A 16,714-nucleotide genomic window follows, 5' to 3' on the forward strand; every position below is an offset into this window, starting at 1 on the left:
TTTTACCAAAAAAAGTGAGAGTTAAAATGTTAAATACGGTTAAATGAACAAAGTACCGACATGACATTAATAAAGTCAAGACTCGCCGTCTTTTTATTTTTTTGGGATATTGTAAGGTTCAATATGGAGGTAACGTTATCACATCTGTAAAATGGAATAACACTTCCGTCAACAATATCCGATCACAATTCAGCAAAATTTCGTATGCCGATTGTGAAATTACGACTTGTTCACCAGAAAGGGCATCACAGCTTTTATGTTTTTAGTACACATATAACGATAACCAGCTTTTGCATGATAAATCCATGTTTTTGTGATAAATTCAATCAAAAAAACTTTTCAATATTTTTTTTTGCCTGTTGTGTACATTCATAACATTTCCAACAATGACCAAACAGATTACTTATAGCTGGGTAAAACAAAAATCCACACATCTGTATGCCTGTGTATTTTTATAACAATACTCTCCAATACTAAAACAGAATTGTGTATAAATAATCACCAAAAATGATACCACACTTTTATGCTTTATATACTCTACTTCTCAAAAACATATTACTACAATGCTAAGACAAAATTCAGAATACAATTAAAAGCCGGATTATCAAAGCGTTATCACATGTTTGTGCATTGATCAATAATATCAAACAAATTAAAATTGAAATTTGCTTTAAAATAACATTTCTGTTTTGCTACTGTGTTAAAACAACATCATGCACGGTCTTATCGCTTATTCTAACACTTAACACTACACACCCTGGTGTCAGTGACTACAGCTTTCAATACACAAAAAAATACGAAATGCAATAAACAGATTAGATTGATATTTACAAACTTGCTTTACCAATTAAGGACTTCAAATTTAAAAGGTCAAACCTAAACAGACTTTTTCAGCCAAAACCCTTACTTTTTTACCTAATTGAAACACTATAAATTCAGAAATTACTGCGTGCATTTATCATTGCGATTTTGTCATATTAGACTAAAATACGATTTTACGTTTTGCGATATCGAGAAACATCTTGTCAATCCATAAATGAAATCCAAAATGCGAGTTTAAATAATTGCGATTATAACCCTGTAGCATTTTTGCGCAATAATACAACCATTGTAATGTAATCACTTTTGAATTAACAGTAGTCTTTAATCTCACTATTTATAAAAATATTTTACTAATAATTTTTTTTGTTTTATCTTTAACTAAACTATTCTGCTTGCTTTCTAAATTTACAATAGAAGCCACTTCTTCAACGGAAGCTGGAACATCAACCAAATCCCAAACTATCACAATTGAGGCCGCTACGTCAACAGAAGGTGTAGCTACGAGTATCAAGGAAACATCTAGTACTGAATCTTCGACTTTTACTTCCGATAAAAGCATAACGTCTGAGCTACCATATACAACGACAGAACGAGGAACGAGTACTTTCATACAGACAACAACAACAGATGAAACTACCAGTGTACAACAAACTTCAACAACTGAAACTCCTACTACAACTGCTGAACACCATTCGACTTCTGAATCGTTCTCTACTACCTCTTCTACAATGGAAGCGGTCACAACCACATCGGATCAATCAACCTCAATTGAGGCTTCTTCTGTAACTGTAGGACAAACTTCCACTACTGAGGATCGCTCTACAACAACAGAGCTAACAACCTCTAAAGACCAAACTTCAACAACGAAAGCCACTACTTCATTAGAAAATTTGACTAAAACTATAGTCATAACTATAACAGCAGGAGAAACTACAAGCTCCAAAAAAACTACCACTTCAGGAGCTCTTACAACACCTTCTAGCAAAACAGCAAAAGAAGCTCAAACTTCATCAATAGAGGCCTCTTTAACAACAGAAGCTGTTACTACAAGTATAGAAGGCACCACTAGTACTGAAGCTTCGACAACAACTTCAGATAAAACCATAACGTCTGGGCCTCCGACTTCAACCGAACAACAAACTACAACTTTTCGTGACCAAACAACGACAACTGAAGAAACTATCAGTGCAAAACACACTAGCATTTCTGAAACTTCTACTACAACTGCTCAAGAATATTCAATTGCTGAATCTTTGTCTTCAACTGTAAGTGACACAACAAGTGATATTCAAACAACGACGACAGAAGCTTCTTCTACAATGGAGGCGGTCACAACTACATTTGATCAAACAACCCCGATTGAAGCTACTTCTGTAACTGAAGAACAAACTTTCACTACTGAATCTCTCACTACAAAAGCAGAACTAACAGCAACTGAAACCGAAACTTCAACAATGAAGGCTACTACTTCCTCAGAAGGTGTAACTACAAATGTAATCATAACTACAACAGGAGAAGAAACAACAAGTTCCGATCAAAATACAGCAGCGGCTGAAGAAACTACAAGCGCCGAACAAACTACAACTTCAGGAGCTCTTACAATACCATTTAGCAATACAGCAAAAATAGCTCCAACTTCAACAATAGATGCCTCTTCAACAACAGAAACTGTTACTTCAAGTGTAAAAGGGACCACTAATTCTGAAGCTTCGACAACAACTTCAGATAAAACCGTTACGTCTGAGCCTCCGACTTCAACCGAAGAACAAACCACAACATCTCGTGACCAAACAACGACAGCTGAAGAAACTAGGAGTGCCAAACACACTAGCACTTCAAAGACTCCTACTACAACTGCTCAACAATATTCAACTGCTGAATCTTTGTCTTCAACTGTAAGTGACACAACAAGTGATATTCAAACAACGACGACAGAAGCTTCTTCTACAATGGAGGCGGTCACAACTACATTTGATCAAACAACCCCGATTGAAGCTACTTCTGTAACTGAAGAACAAACTTTCACTACTGAATCTCTCACTACAACAGCAGAACTAACAGCAACTGCAGCCGAAACTTCAACAATGAAGGCTACTACTTCATCAAAAGGTGTTACTAGAAATGTAGTCATAACTACAACAACAGAAGAAACAACAAGTTCAGATCAAAATACAGCGGCCGCTGAAGAAACTACTAGCGCCGAACAAACTACCACTTCAGGAACTCTTACAACACCATCTAGCAAAACAGCAAAAGAAGCTCCAACTTTAACAATAGATGCCTCTTCAACAACAGAAACTGTTACTTCAAGTGTAAAAGGGACCACTAGTTCTGAAGCGTCGACAACAACTTCAGATAAAACCATAACGTCTGAGCCTCCGACTTCAACCGAAGAACAAACAACAACTTCTCGTGACCAAACAACGACAGCTGAAGAAACTATCAGTGCCAAACACACTAGCACTTCAGAGACTCCTACAACAACTGCTCAACAATATTCAATTGCTGAATCTTTGTCTTCAACTGTAAGTGACACAACAAGTGATATTCAAACAACGACGACAGAAGCTTCTTCTACAATGGAGGCGGTCACAACTACATTTGATCAAACAACCCCGATTGAAGCTACTTCTGTAACTGAAGAACAAGCTTTCACTACTGAATCTCTCACTACAAAAGCAGAACTAACAGCAACTGAAACCGAAACTTCAACAATGAAGGCTACTACTTCATCAGAAGGTGTTACTACAAATGTAGTCATAACTACAACAGCACAAGAAACAACAAGTTCCGATCAAAATACAGCGGCGGCTGAAGAAACTACAAGCGCTGAACAAACTACCACTTCAGGAGCTCTTACAACACCTTCTAGCAAAACAGCAAAAGAAGCTCCAACTTCAACAATAGATGCCTATTCAACAACAGAAGCTGTTACTACAAGTGTAAAAGGGACCACTAGTTCTGAAGCGTCGACAACAGCTTCAGATATAACCATAACGTCTGAGCCTCCGACTTCAACCGAAGAACAAACTACACCTTCTCGTGACCAAACAACGACAGCTGAAGAAACTATCAGTGCCAAACACACTAGCACTTCAGAGGCTCCTACTACAACTGCTCAACAATATTCAACTGCTAAATATTTGTCTAAAACTGTTAGTGACACAACACGTGATATTCAAACAACGACAGAGCCTTCTTCTACAATGGAGGCGGTCACAACTACATTTGATCAAACAACCCCGATTGAAGCTACTTCTGTAACTGAAAAACAAACTTTCACTACTGAATCTCTCTCTACAACAGCAGAACTAACAGCAACTGAAGCCGAAACTTCAACAATGAAGGCTACTACTTCATCAGAAGGTGTTACTACAAATGTAGTCATAACTACAACAGCACAAGAAACAACAAGTTCCGATCAAAATACAGCGGCAGCTGAAGAAACTACAAGCGCCGAACAAACTACCACTTCAGGAGCTCTTACAACACCATCTAGCAAAACAGCAAAAGAAGCTCCAACTTCAACAATAGATGCCTCTTCAACAACAGAAACTGTTACTTCAAGTGTAAAAGGGACCACTAGTTCTGAAGCGTCGACAACAACTTCAGATAAAACCATAATGTCTGAGCCTCCAACTTCAACCGAAGAACAAACTGCACCTTCTCGTGACCAAACCACGACAGCTGAAGAAACTATAAGTGCCAAACACACTAGCACTTCAGAGACTCCTTCTACAACTGCTCAACAATATTCAATTGCTGAATCTTTGTCTTCAACTGTAAGTGACACAACAAGTGATATTCAAACAACGACGACAGAAGCTTCTTCTACAATGGAGGCGGTCACAACTACATTTGATCAAACAACCCCGATTGAAGCTACTTCTGTAACTGAAGAACAAACTTTCACTACTGAATCTCTCACTACAAAAGCAGACCTAACAGCAACTGAAACCGAAACTTCAACAATGAAGGCTACTACTTCATTAGAAGGTGCTACTACAAATGTAGTCATAACTACAACAGCACAAGAAACAACAAGTTCCGATCAAAATACAGCGGCGGCTGAAGAAACTACAAGCGCCGAACAAACTACCACTTCAGGAGGTCTTACAACACCATCTAGCAAAACAGCAAAAGAAGCTCCAACTTCAACAATAGATGCCTATTCAACAACAGAAGCTGTTACTACAAGTGTAAAAGGGACCACTAGTTCTGAAGCGTCGACAACAGCTTCAGATATAACCATAACGTCTGAGCCTACGACTTCAACCAAAGAACAAACTACACCTTCTCGTGACCAAACAACGACAGCTGAAAAAACTATCAGTGCCAAACACACTAGCACTTCAGAGGCTCCTACTACAACTGCTCAACAATATTCAACTGCTAAATATTTGTCTACAACTGTTAGTGACACAACAAGTGATATTCAAACAACGACGACAGAAGCTTCTTCTACAATGGAGGCGGTCACAACTACATTTGATCAAACAAACCCGATTGAAGCTACTTCTGTAACTGAAGAACAAACTTTCACTACTGAATCTCTCACTACAACAGCAGAACTAACAGCAACTGAAGCCGAAACTTCAACAATGACGGCTACTACTTCATCAGAAGGTGCTACTACAAATGTAGTCATAACTACAACAACAGAAGAAACAACAAGTTCCGATCAAAATACAGCGGCCGCTGAAGAAACTGCAAGCGCCGAACAAACTACCACTTCAGGAGCTCTTACAACACCATCTAGCAAAACAGCAAAAGAAGCTCCAACTTCAACAATAGATGCCTCTTCAACAACAGAAACTGTTACTTCAAGTGTAAAAGGGACCACTAGTTCTGAAGCGTCGACAACAACTTCAGATATAACCATAACGTCTGAGCCTCCGACTTCAACCGAAGAACAAACTACACCTTCCCGTGACCAAACAACGACAGCTGAAGAAACTATCAGTGCCAAACACACTAGCACTTCAGAGGCTCCTACTACAACTGCTCAACAATATTCAACTGCTGAATATTTGTCTACAACTGTTAGTGACACAACAAGTGATATTCAAACAACGACGACAGAAGCTTATTCTACAATGGAGGCGGTCACAACTACATTTGATCAAACAACCCTGATTGAAGCTACTTCTGTAACTGAAGAACAAACTTTCACTACTGAATATCTCACTACAACAGCAGAACTAACAGCAACTGAAGCCGAAACTTCAACAATGAAGGCTACTACTTCATCAGAAGGTGTTACTACAAATGTAGTCATAACTACTACAACAGAAGAAACAACAAGTTCCGATCAAAATACAGCGGCCGCTGAAGAAACTACAAGCGCCGAACAAACTACCACTTCAGGAACTCTTACAACACCTTCTAGCAAAACAGAAAAAGAAGCTCCAACTTCAACAATAGATGCCTCTTCAACAACAGAAACTGTTACTTCAAGTGGAAAAGGGACCACTAGTTCTGAAGCGTCGACAACAACTTCAGATAAAACCATAACGTCTGAGCCTCCGACTTCAACCGAAGAACAAACTACAACTTCTCGTGACCAAACAACGACAGCTGAAGAAACTATCAGTGCCAAACACACTAGCACTTCAGAGGCTCCTACTACAACTGCTCAACAATATTCAACTGTTGAATATTTGTCTACAACTGTTAGTGACACAACAAGTGATATTCAAACAACGACGACAGAAGCTTATTCTACAATGGAGGCGGTCACAACTACATTTGATCAAACAACCCTGATTGAAGCTACTTCTGTAACTGAAGAACAAACTTTCACTACTGAATATCTCACTACAACAGCAGAACTAACAGCAACTGAAGCCGAAACTTCAACAATGAAAGCTACTACTTCATCAGAAGGTGTTACTACAAATGTAGTCATAACTACAACAGCAGAAGAAACAACAAGTTCCGATCAAAATACAGCGGCCGCTGAAGAAACTACAAGCGCCGAACAAACTACCACTTCAGGAACTCTTACAACACCATCTAGCAAAACAGAAAAAGAAGCTCCAACTTCAACAATAGATGCCTCTTCAACAACAGAAACTGTTACTTCAAGTGGAAAAGGGATCACTAGTTCTGAAGCGTCGACAACAACTTCAGATAAAACCATAACGTCTGAGCCTCCGACTTCAACCGAAGAACAAACTACAACTTCTCGTGACCAAACAACGACAGCTGAAGAAACTATCAGTGCCAAACACACTAGCACTTCAGAGACTCCTACTACAACTGCTCAACAATATTCAATTGCTGAATCTTTATCTTCAACTGTAAGGGACACAACAAGTGATATTCAAACAACGACGACAGAAGCTTCTTCTACAATGGAGTCGGTCACAACTACATTTGATCAAACAGCACCGATTGAAGCTACTTCTGTAACTGAAGAACAAACTTTCACTTCTGAATCTCTCACTACAAAAGCAGAACTAACAGCAACTGAAACCGAAACTTCAACAATGAAAGCTACTACTTCATCAGAAGGTGTTACTACAAATGTAGTCATTACTACAACAGCACAAGAAACAACAAGTTTCGATCAAAATACAGCGGCGGCTGAAGAAACTACAAGCGCCGAACAAACTACAACTTCAGGAGGTCTTACAACACCATCTAGCAAAACAGCAAAGGAAGCTCCAACTTCAACAATAGATGCCTCTTCAAAAACAGAAGCTGTTACTACAAGTGTAAAAGGGACCACTAGTTCTGAAGCGTCGACAACAGCTTCAGATATAACCATAACGGCTGAGCCTCCGACTTCAACCGAAGAACAAACTACACCTTCTCGTGACCAAACAACGACAGCTGAAGAAACTATCAGTGCCAAACACACTAGCACTTCAGAGGCTCCTACTACAACTGCTCAACAATATTCAACTGCTGAATATTTGTCTACAACTGTTAGTGACACAACAAGTGATATTCAAACAACGACGACAAAAGCTTCTTCTACAATGGAGGCGGTCACAACTATATTTGATCAAACAACCTCGATTGAAGCTACTTCTGTAACTGAAGAACAAAATTTCACTACTAATACTCTCTCTACAACAGCAGAACTACCAACAACTGAAGCCAAAACTTCAACAATGAAGGCTACTACTTCATCAGAAGGTGTTACTACAAAAGTAGTCATAACTACAACAGCAGAAGAAACAACAAGTTCCGAACAAAATACAGCAGCGGCTGAAGAAACTACAAGCGCCGAACAAACTACCACTTCAGGAGCTCTTTCAACACCGTCTAGCAAAACACCAAAAGAAGCTCCAACTTCAACAATAGAGGCCTCTACAACAACAGTAACTGTTGCTACAAGTATCGAAGAGACCACTAGTAACGAAGCTTCTACAACAACTTCAGATAAAACCACAACGTCTGAGCCTCCGACTTCAACCGAAGAACAAATTACAACTGCTCGTGACCAAACAACAATAGCTGAAGAAACTATAAGTGCTAAACACACTAGCACTTCAGAGGCTCCTACTACAACTGCTCAACAATATTCAACTGCTAAATATTTGTCTACAACTGTTAGTGACACAACAAGTGATATTCAAACAACGACGACAGAAGCTTCTTCTACAATGGAGGCGGTCACAACTACATTTGATCAAACAACCCCGATTGAATCTACTTCTGTAACTGAAGAACAAACTTTCACTACCGAATCTCTCACTACAACAGCAGAACTAACAGCAACTGAAGCCGAAACTTCAATAATGAAGGCTACTTCTTCATCAGAAGGTGTTACTACAAATGAAGTCATAACTACAGCAACAGAAAAAACAACAAGTTCCGATCAAAATACAGCGGCGGCTGAAGAAACTACAAGCGCCGAACAAACTACCACTTCAGGAGCTCTTACAACACCATCTAGCAAAACAGCAAAAGAAGCTCCAACTTCAACAATAGATGCCTATTCAACAACAGAAGCTGTTACTACAAGTGTAAAAGGGACCACTAGTTCTGAAGCGTCGACAACAGCTTCAGATATAACCATAACGTCTGAGCCTCCGACTTTAACCGAAGAACAAACTACACCTTCTCGTGACCAAACAACGACAGCTGAAGAAACTATCAGTGCCAAACACACTAGCACTTCAGAGGCTCCTACTACAACTGCTCAACAATATTCAACTGCTGAATATTTGTCTACAACTGTTAGTGACACAACAAGTGATATTCAAACAACGACGACAAAAGCTTCTTCTACAATGGAGGCGGTCACAACTACATTTGATCAAACAACCTCGATTGAAGCTACTTCTGTAACTGAAGAACAAAATTTCACTACTAATACTCTCTCTACAACAGCAGAACTAACAACAACTGAAGCCAAAACTTCAACAATGAAGGCTACTACTTCATCAGAAGGTGTTACTACAAAAGTAGTCATAACTACAACAGCAGAAGAAACAACAAGTTCCGAACAAAATACAGCAGCGGCTGAAGAAACTACAAGCGCCGAACAAACTACCACTTCAGGAGCTCTTTCAACACCTTCTAGCAAAACACCAAAAGAAGCTCCAACTTCAACAATAGAGGCCTCTACAACAACATTAACTGTTGCTACAAGTATCGAAGAGACCACTAGTAATGAAGCTTCTACAACAACTTCAGATAAAACCACAACGTCTGAGCCTCCGACTTCAACCGAAGAACAAATTACAACTGCTCGTGACCAAACAACAATAGCTGAAGAAACTATAAGTGCTAAACACACTAGCACTTCTGAGACTTCTTCTACATCTGCTCAACAGTATTCAACTGATGAATCTTTTTCTACAATTGCTAGTGACACAACAAGTTATATTCAAACAACGACGACAGAGCCTTCTTCTACAATGGGGGTGGTCACAACTACATTTGATAAAACAACCCCGATTGAAGCTACTTTTGTAACTGAAGAACAAAATTTCACTACTAATACTCTCTCTACAAGAGAAGAACTACCAACAACTGAAGCCAAAACTTCAACAATGAAGGCTATTACTTCATCAGAAGGTGTTACTACAAATGTAGTCATAACTACAACAGCAGAAGAAACAACAAGTTCCGAACAAAATACAGCAGCGGCTGAAGAAACTACAAGCGCCGAACAAACTACCACTTCAGGAGCTCTTTCAACACCTTCTAGCAAAACACCGAAAGAAGCTCCAACTTCAACGATAGAGGCCTCTACAACAACAGAAACTGTTGCTACAAGTGTAGAAGAGACCACTAGAAATGAAGCTTCTACAACAACTTCAGATAAAACCACAACGTCTGAGCCTCCGACTTCAACCGAAGAACAAATGACAAGTTCTCGTGACCAAACGACAACAGCTAAAGAAACTATAAGTGCTAAACACACTAGCACTTCTGAGACTTCTTCTACATCTGCTCAACAATATTCAACTGATGAATCTTTTTCTACAATTGCTAGTGACACAACAAGTGATATTCAAACAACGACGACAGAGCCTTCTTCTACAATGGGGGTGGTCACAACTACATTTGATAAAACAACCCCGATTGAAGCTACTTCTGTAACTGAAGAACAAAATTTCACTACTAATACTCTCTCTACAACAGCAGAACTACCAACAACTGAAGCCAAAACTTCAACAATGAAGGCTACTACTTCATCAGAAGGTGTTACTACAAAAGTAGTCATAACTACAACAGCAGAAGAAACAACAAGTTTCGAACAAAATACAGCAGCGGCTGAAGAAACTACAAGCGCCGAACAAACTACCACTTCAGGAGCTCTTTCAACACCTTCTAGCAAAACACCAAAAGAAGCTCCAACTTCAACGATAGAGGCCTCTACAACAACAGAAACTGTTGCTACAAGTGTAGAAGAGACCACTAAAAATGAAGCTTCTACAACAACTTCAGATAAAACCACAACGTCTGAGCCTCCGACTTCAACCGAAGAACAAATTACAAGTTCTCGTGACCAAACGACAACAGCTAAAGAAACTATAAGTGCTAAACACACTAGCACTTCTGAGACTTCTTCTACATCTGCTCAACAATATTCAACTGATGAATCTTTGTCTACAATTGTTAGTGACACAACAAGTGATATTCAAACAACGACGACAGAGCCTTCTTTTACAATGGGGGTGGTCACGACTACATTTGATAAAACAACCCCGATTGAAGCTACTTCTGTAACTGAAGAACAAAATCTCACTACTAATACTCTCTCTACAACAGCAGAACTAACAAAAACTGAAGCTAAAACTTCAACAATGAAGGCTACTACTTCATCAGAAGGTGTTACTACAAATGTAGTCATAACTACAACAGCAGAAGAAACAACAAGTTCCGAACAAAATACAGCAGCGGCTGAAGAAACTACAAGCGCCGAACAAATTACCACTTCAGGAGCTCTTTTAATACCTTCTAGCAAAACACCAAAAGAAGCTCCAACTTCAACAATAGAGGCCTCTACAACAACAGAAACTGTTGCTACAAGTGTAAAAGAGATCACTAGAAATGAAGCTTCTACAACAACTTCAGATAAAACCACAACGTCTGAGCCTCCGACTTCAACCGAAGAACAAATTACAACTTCTCGTGACCAAACAACAACAGCTGAAGAAACTATAAGTGCTAAACACACTAGCACTTCTGAGACTTCTTCTACACCTGCTCAACAATATTCAACTGATGAATCTTTGTCTACAATTGCTAGTGACACAACAAGTGATATTCAAACAACGACGACAGAGCCTTCTTCTACAATGGGGGCGGTCACAACTACATTTGATAAAACAACCCCGATTGAAGCTACTTCTGTAACTGAAGAACAAAATTTTACTACTAATACTCTCTCTACAAGAGCAGAACTTACAACAACTGAAGCTAAAACTTCAACAATGAAGGCTACTACTTCATTAGAAGGTGTTACTACAAAAGTAGTCATAACTACAACAGCAGAAGAAACAAGTTCCGAACAAAATACACCAGCGGCTGAAGAAACTACAAGCGCCGAACAAACTACCACTTCAGGAGCTCTTTCAACACCTTCTAGCAAAACAGCAAAAGAAGCGCCAACTTCAACAATAGAGGCCTCTACAACAACAGTAACTGTTGCTACAAGTGTCGAAGAGACCACTAGTAATGAAGCTTCTACAACAACTTCAGATAAAACCACAACGTCTGAGCCTCCGACTTCAACCGAAGAACAAATTACAACTTCTCGTGACCAAACAACAATAGCTGAAGAAACTATAAGTGCTAAACACACTAGCACTTCTGAGACTTCTTCTACATCTGCTCAACAATATTCAACTGATGAATCTTTTTCTACAATTGCTAGTGACACAACAAATTATTTTCAAACAACGACGACAGAGCCTTCTTCTACAATAGGGGCGGTCACAACTACATTTGATATAACAACCCCGATTGAAGCTACTTCTGTAACTGAAGAACAAAATTTTACTACTAATACTCTCTCTACAACAGCAGAACTAACAACAAATGAAGCCAAAACTTCAACAATGAAGGCTACTACTTCATTAGAAGGTGTTACTACAAAAGTAGTCATAACTACAACAGCAGAAGAAACAACAAGTTCCGAACAAAATACAGCAGCGGCTGAAGAAACTACAAGCGCCGAACAAACTACCACTTCAGGAGATCTTTCAACACCTTCTAGCAAAACAGCAAAAGAAGCTCCAACTTCAACAATAGAGGCCTCTACAACAACAGTAACTGTTGCTACAAGTGTCGAAGAGACCACTAGGAATGAAGCTTCTACAACAACTTCAGATAAAACCACAACGTCTGAGCCTCCGACTTCAACCGAAGAACAAATTACAACTTCTCGTGACCAAACAACAATAGCTGAAGAAACTATAAGTGCTAAACACACTAGCACTTCTGAGACTTCTTCTACATCTGCTCAACAATATTCAACTGATGAATCTTTTTCTACAATTGCTAGTGACACAACAAGTTATATTCAAACAACGACGACAGAGCCTTCTTCTACAATAGGGGTTGTCACAACTACATTTGATAAAACAACCCCGATTGAAGCTACTTCTGTAACTGAAGAACAAAATCTCACTACTAATACTCTCTCTACAAGAGAAGAACTACCAACAACTGAAGCCAAAACTTCAACAATGAAGGCTACTACTTCATCAGAAGGTGTTACTACAAATGTAGTCATAACTACAACAGCAGAAGAAACAACAAGTTCCGAACAAAATACAGCAGCGGCTGAAGAAACTACAAGCGCCGAACAAACTACCACTTCAGGAGCTCTTTCAACACCTTCTAGCCAAACACCAAAAGAAACTCCAACTTCAACAATAGATGCCTCTTCAACAACAGAAGCTGTTGCTACAAGTGTAGAAGAGACCACTAGTAATGAAGATTCTACAACAACTTCAGATAAAACCACAACGTCTGAGCCTCCGACTTCAACCGAAGAACAAATTACAACTTCTCGTGACCAAACAACAACAGCTGAAGAAACTATAAGTGCTAAACACACTAGTACTTCTGAAACTCTGACTACAACTGCTCAACAATATTCAAGTGCTGAATCTTTGTCTACAACTATTAGTGACACAACAAGTGATGTTCAAACAACGACGACAAACGCTTCTTCTACAATTGAAGCTCTTACTACTTCAACTACGGAAAATACGACAGATAACCATCCAAGAACTACAACCACGTATATAATTCCTATTACAACTTCTAATATAATGACTCTTTCTGAAGCTACATCTACACCTCCCGGGGAGACCATCGCAGATCTTCAAACGACGACCCTAGAGAAAACGTCTATAATGGAAGCAGTAATAACAACATCAACTGAATATTCTACTCAAACTGCAACACAAACTTCAAGCGTTGAAGGACTAACTTCTACAACAGTAGACCACACGACTACAAATGATTTGAAAAGAACAACTTTTGGACAAATTGCAAGCACGGAACTCCAATCTACAACAGCAATTTTGACTCTGACCACCACTGCATCACAAACTAACGCTTCTGAAACTCTGTCTATAAATTCTGGTAGTTATATATTATTGTATTCAAATAATTATGTTTTGAGTTAATATTTAGTTTAATTTTGTGTTTTAATACTTATAATGGAAATAATTGTATGTATGTTGGAAAACAGTTTCCAAATGCCTGGCTAACAAAATATCTAATCTAAAAGCAGTACAAACAATCGATTTGAACATCCATTACGTATTTTATTAGCATAGATTATATATTTCTTTTTTTTTAATTTCTAGCTGCTACTTCCACTTCAGAAGTATTATCCACTACTGTAGCTCCAACTTCGATAGTCGAATCTACTACTTCAGCTCAGGTTAACAGTTCACCTACGGATAAAACGGGTAAATACTGTGATTTTTGTCTATTTATATTTTGTAGAATTTCCCATGTATTTAAAAATATGATTGGACATCTGTTCTATATCATTTCAAAGCTGTGTTGTATATTTGGTCACAGAATAAGTGAAATGAAGATTTAATCGTCTATAATAGCTTACATATGTACAATAGAATATTTATAAACCTGCAATAGACAATAAAGACTCACTCGATCTAACAATGAGAACCAATGGCAAAATGTCTCGCTTTAAAATATTATTTGTAAGAAAAAAAATGCATTTGTGTTGTTTTTAAAAAAGCAGTGTATTATAAGTTATCTTGGTGTAATCAAGGGAGTACAGACATTTATGTCGAATATCCATACACCCTGAGGCGCAGCAGAAGCGTGCATTCATTTTCAAAACAATGGTAAAATTCCGTACACCCGTGATTACAAAAAGATTAGGAATAAATTTCTTACGAATAATTCCTTTAGTTGCTGCGCATTGTCAAATTTGTTTTCCCTGTATTTTGGTAAATTTTGATTTTTTTTGGTGTTTTTTCTATAAAGTTTCGTGAATGATTTATTATGCCTCATTTATGGGCATTATGTTTTCTGGTCTGTGCGTCTGTTCGTCCGTTCGTCCCAGGTTAAAGTTTTTGGTCGAGGTGGTTTTTGATGACGTTTAAGTCCAATCAACTTGAAACTTAGTACACGTGTTCCCTATGATATAATCTTTCTAATGTAATGCCAAATTAGAGGTTTTCCCCCATTTTCACGGTCCATTAAACGTAGAAAATGATAGTGCGGATGGGGCATCCGTGTACTGGGGACACATTCTTCTTTATTCTGTTTTTATTAAAAAAATTTTTTTTACATTTTATATGTTTTTACTTGCAAACTTTTATTTCTCCCAGGGTGAACAAGGGTGTGGTGTTATATACACCGGGGTACATGTAGTTACCTGATCATATTGCAGAATTTTTGCTGCATATGAAATGATATCATTTAAAAGAGATATTGCTCAATTTGTTTTCAGCTTAAATTAAGGTTTGATAAGTTTCCAATATTGTCTATTATAACTGCTTTATTTAAAACTATACTCAAAAGAGGGACGAAAGATACCAGAGATTTTATAATGAATATAATTGTATGCATCTTGGAAAACGTTTCCAAATTTCTGGCTGCACTCATTTTCTTTTATTGAATTAATTGTATAATATATTTTATCACCAAAAAAGAGTATTTCAGATATCAAATTAAAATTGATTTTGAACCCCTTCATGTATCTATAAGTAACCGTTAAAAAAAATATATCAATAAACTGCAAAATATACTAATTTCTTTTTTATAATCTACATTCATAATATTTTCAGTAGAAAATTATATATCTGCATCTAAATGTTTTGAATTTTGTCCAACATATTAGCTGTAAGATTAAGGAAATACTGTTAAATTAAAAATAACTAATGTGATCATTTTGAGATCTAAATATAAACGATTATATATGGACTAATAAAAAATATATTTAACTTGCGATCACCTATACAAAATGTAGTTGCGAGTAAGATGTCTTTTTTGTTAGACTTTTAGTAAAAGTTTAACATGTGTAATGTACAACAATTATATATGTGTAAAATGACCATTTAAAAGTATACTATGTATCTAAGTGTTATATGTATATGTAAAAGAGGGACGAAAGATACCAGAGGGACAGTCAAACTCATAAATCGAAAATAAACTGACAACACCTGGCTAAAATGAAAAGACAAACAGACAAATAAAAGAACACATGGCACAACATAGAAAACTAACGAATAAGCAACATGAACCCCACCAAAAACTAGGGGTGATCTCAGGTGCTCCGGAAGGGTAAGCAGATCCTGCTCCACATGTGGCACCAGTAGTGTTGCTTATGCTATAACAAATCCGGTAAATATTCTCATTCAGTAGTTCACATTCATGAAAGGGAAGTAGTTTATATAAAAAAGACTTAAACAAAGAGGTAAAATTTATCACATCTATGACACCACAGTTGACATGTTTGTACGATGATTTCAACATTGTATCATTTTTTTTTCTTTTATTAATAAAGTTAACATAATTCTCTGATTGTTCCAATCCACAGTCTTCATCGTACCATGTTCATTGTGTTTCACTACACAAAGTGATTCATCCTTGAAAAAAACCTGACATAGCAGATTTAAAGTTCTAGAAACAAGAAAATCTCGTTAATGTGGTACCTAACACTACAGGGAGATAACTCTGTCAAATCAGCTAAATGTTTTAATCACGTTGTAATGTTAAGGAAATATCTCAATGATTAAAATGAGTGTTTGTCAAACTGCTATATATCCAACCAATTTTTTCAAGAAAGTGATTGGTTCAAGTTTTATTCAAAGGGTCAAAGAGAATATTTTGTCAATATTTTTTGAAAATTAAAAGAGCCAAATTAATTTTAGTCCAGGTTTTGGGTACAATTTTAAGATAAAGTTAAAAATATCTCAATCATGACTTC

General features: G+C 37.6%; 2 protein-coding genes across 2 annotated transcripts in view; both read left to right on the plus strand.

Annotated features, from left to right (window-relative positions):
* Positions 1-16,714, plus strand: part of LOC139510827 (serine-rich adhesin for platelets-like) — a 96,810-nt gene that overhangs the window by 14,385 nt on the left and 65,711 nt on the right. The window contains exon 9 of the mRNA XM_071297362.1: positions 14,115-14,219. Coding sequence (XP_071153463.1) covers positions 14,115-14,219 — 105 coding nt within the window. The remainder of the gene's footprint in view (positions 1-14,114; positions 14,220-16,714) is intronic.
* On the plus strand, positions 1,198-13,931 carry LOC139510359 (serine-rich adhesin for platelets-like). Its single transcript, XM_071296943.1, has one exon. The coding sequence runs from the start codon at positions 1,551-1,553 to the stop codon at positions 13,929-13,931; it is 12,381 nt and encodes a 4,126-aa protein (XP_071153044.1). The 5' UTR covers positions 1,198-1,550.

Source organism: Mytilus edulis, chromosome 2, assembly GCF_963676685.1.
Source record: "Mytilus edulis chromosome 2, xbMytEdul2.2, whole genome shotgun sequence".
NCBI lineage: Eukaryota > Metazoa > Mollusca > Bivalvia > Mytilida > Mytilidae > Mytilus > Mytilus edulis.

Coding starts and splice junctions, on each gene's coding strand:
- LOC139510359 (XM_071296943.1), top strand. CDS start 1,551: ATGGAAGCGGTCACAACCACATCGGATCAATCAACCTCAATTGAGGCT.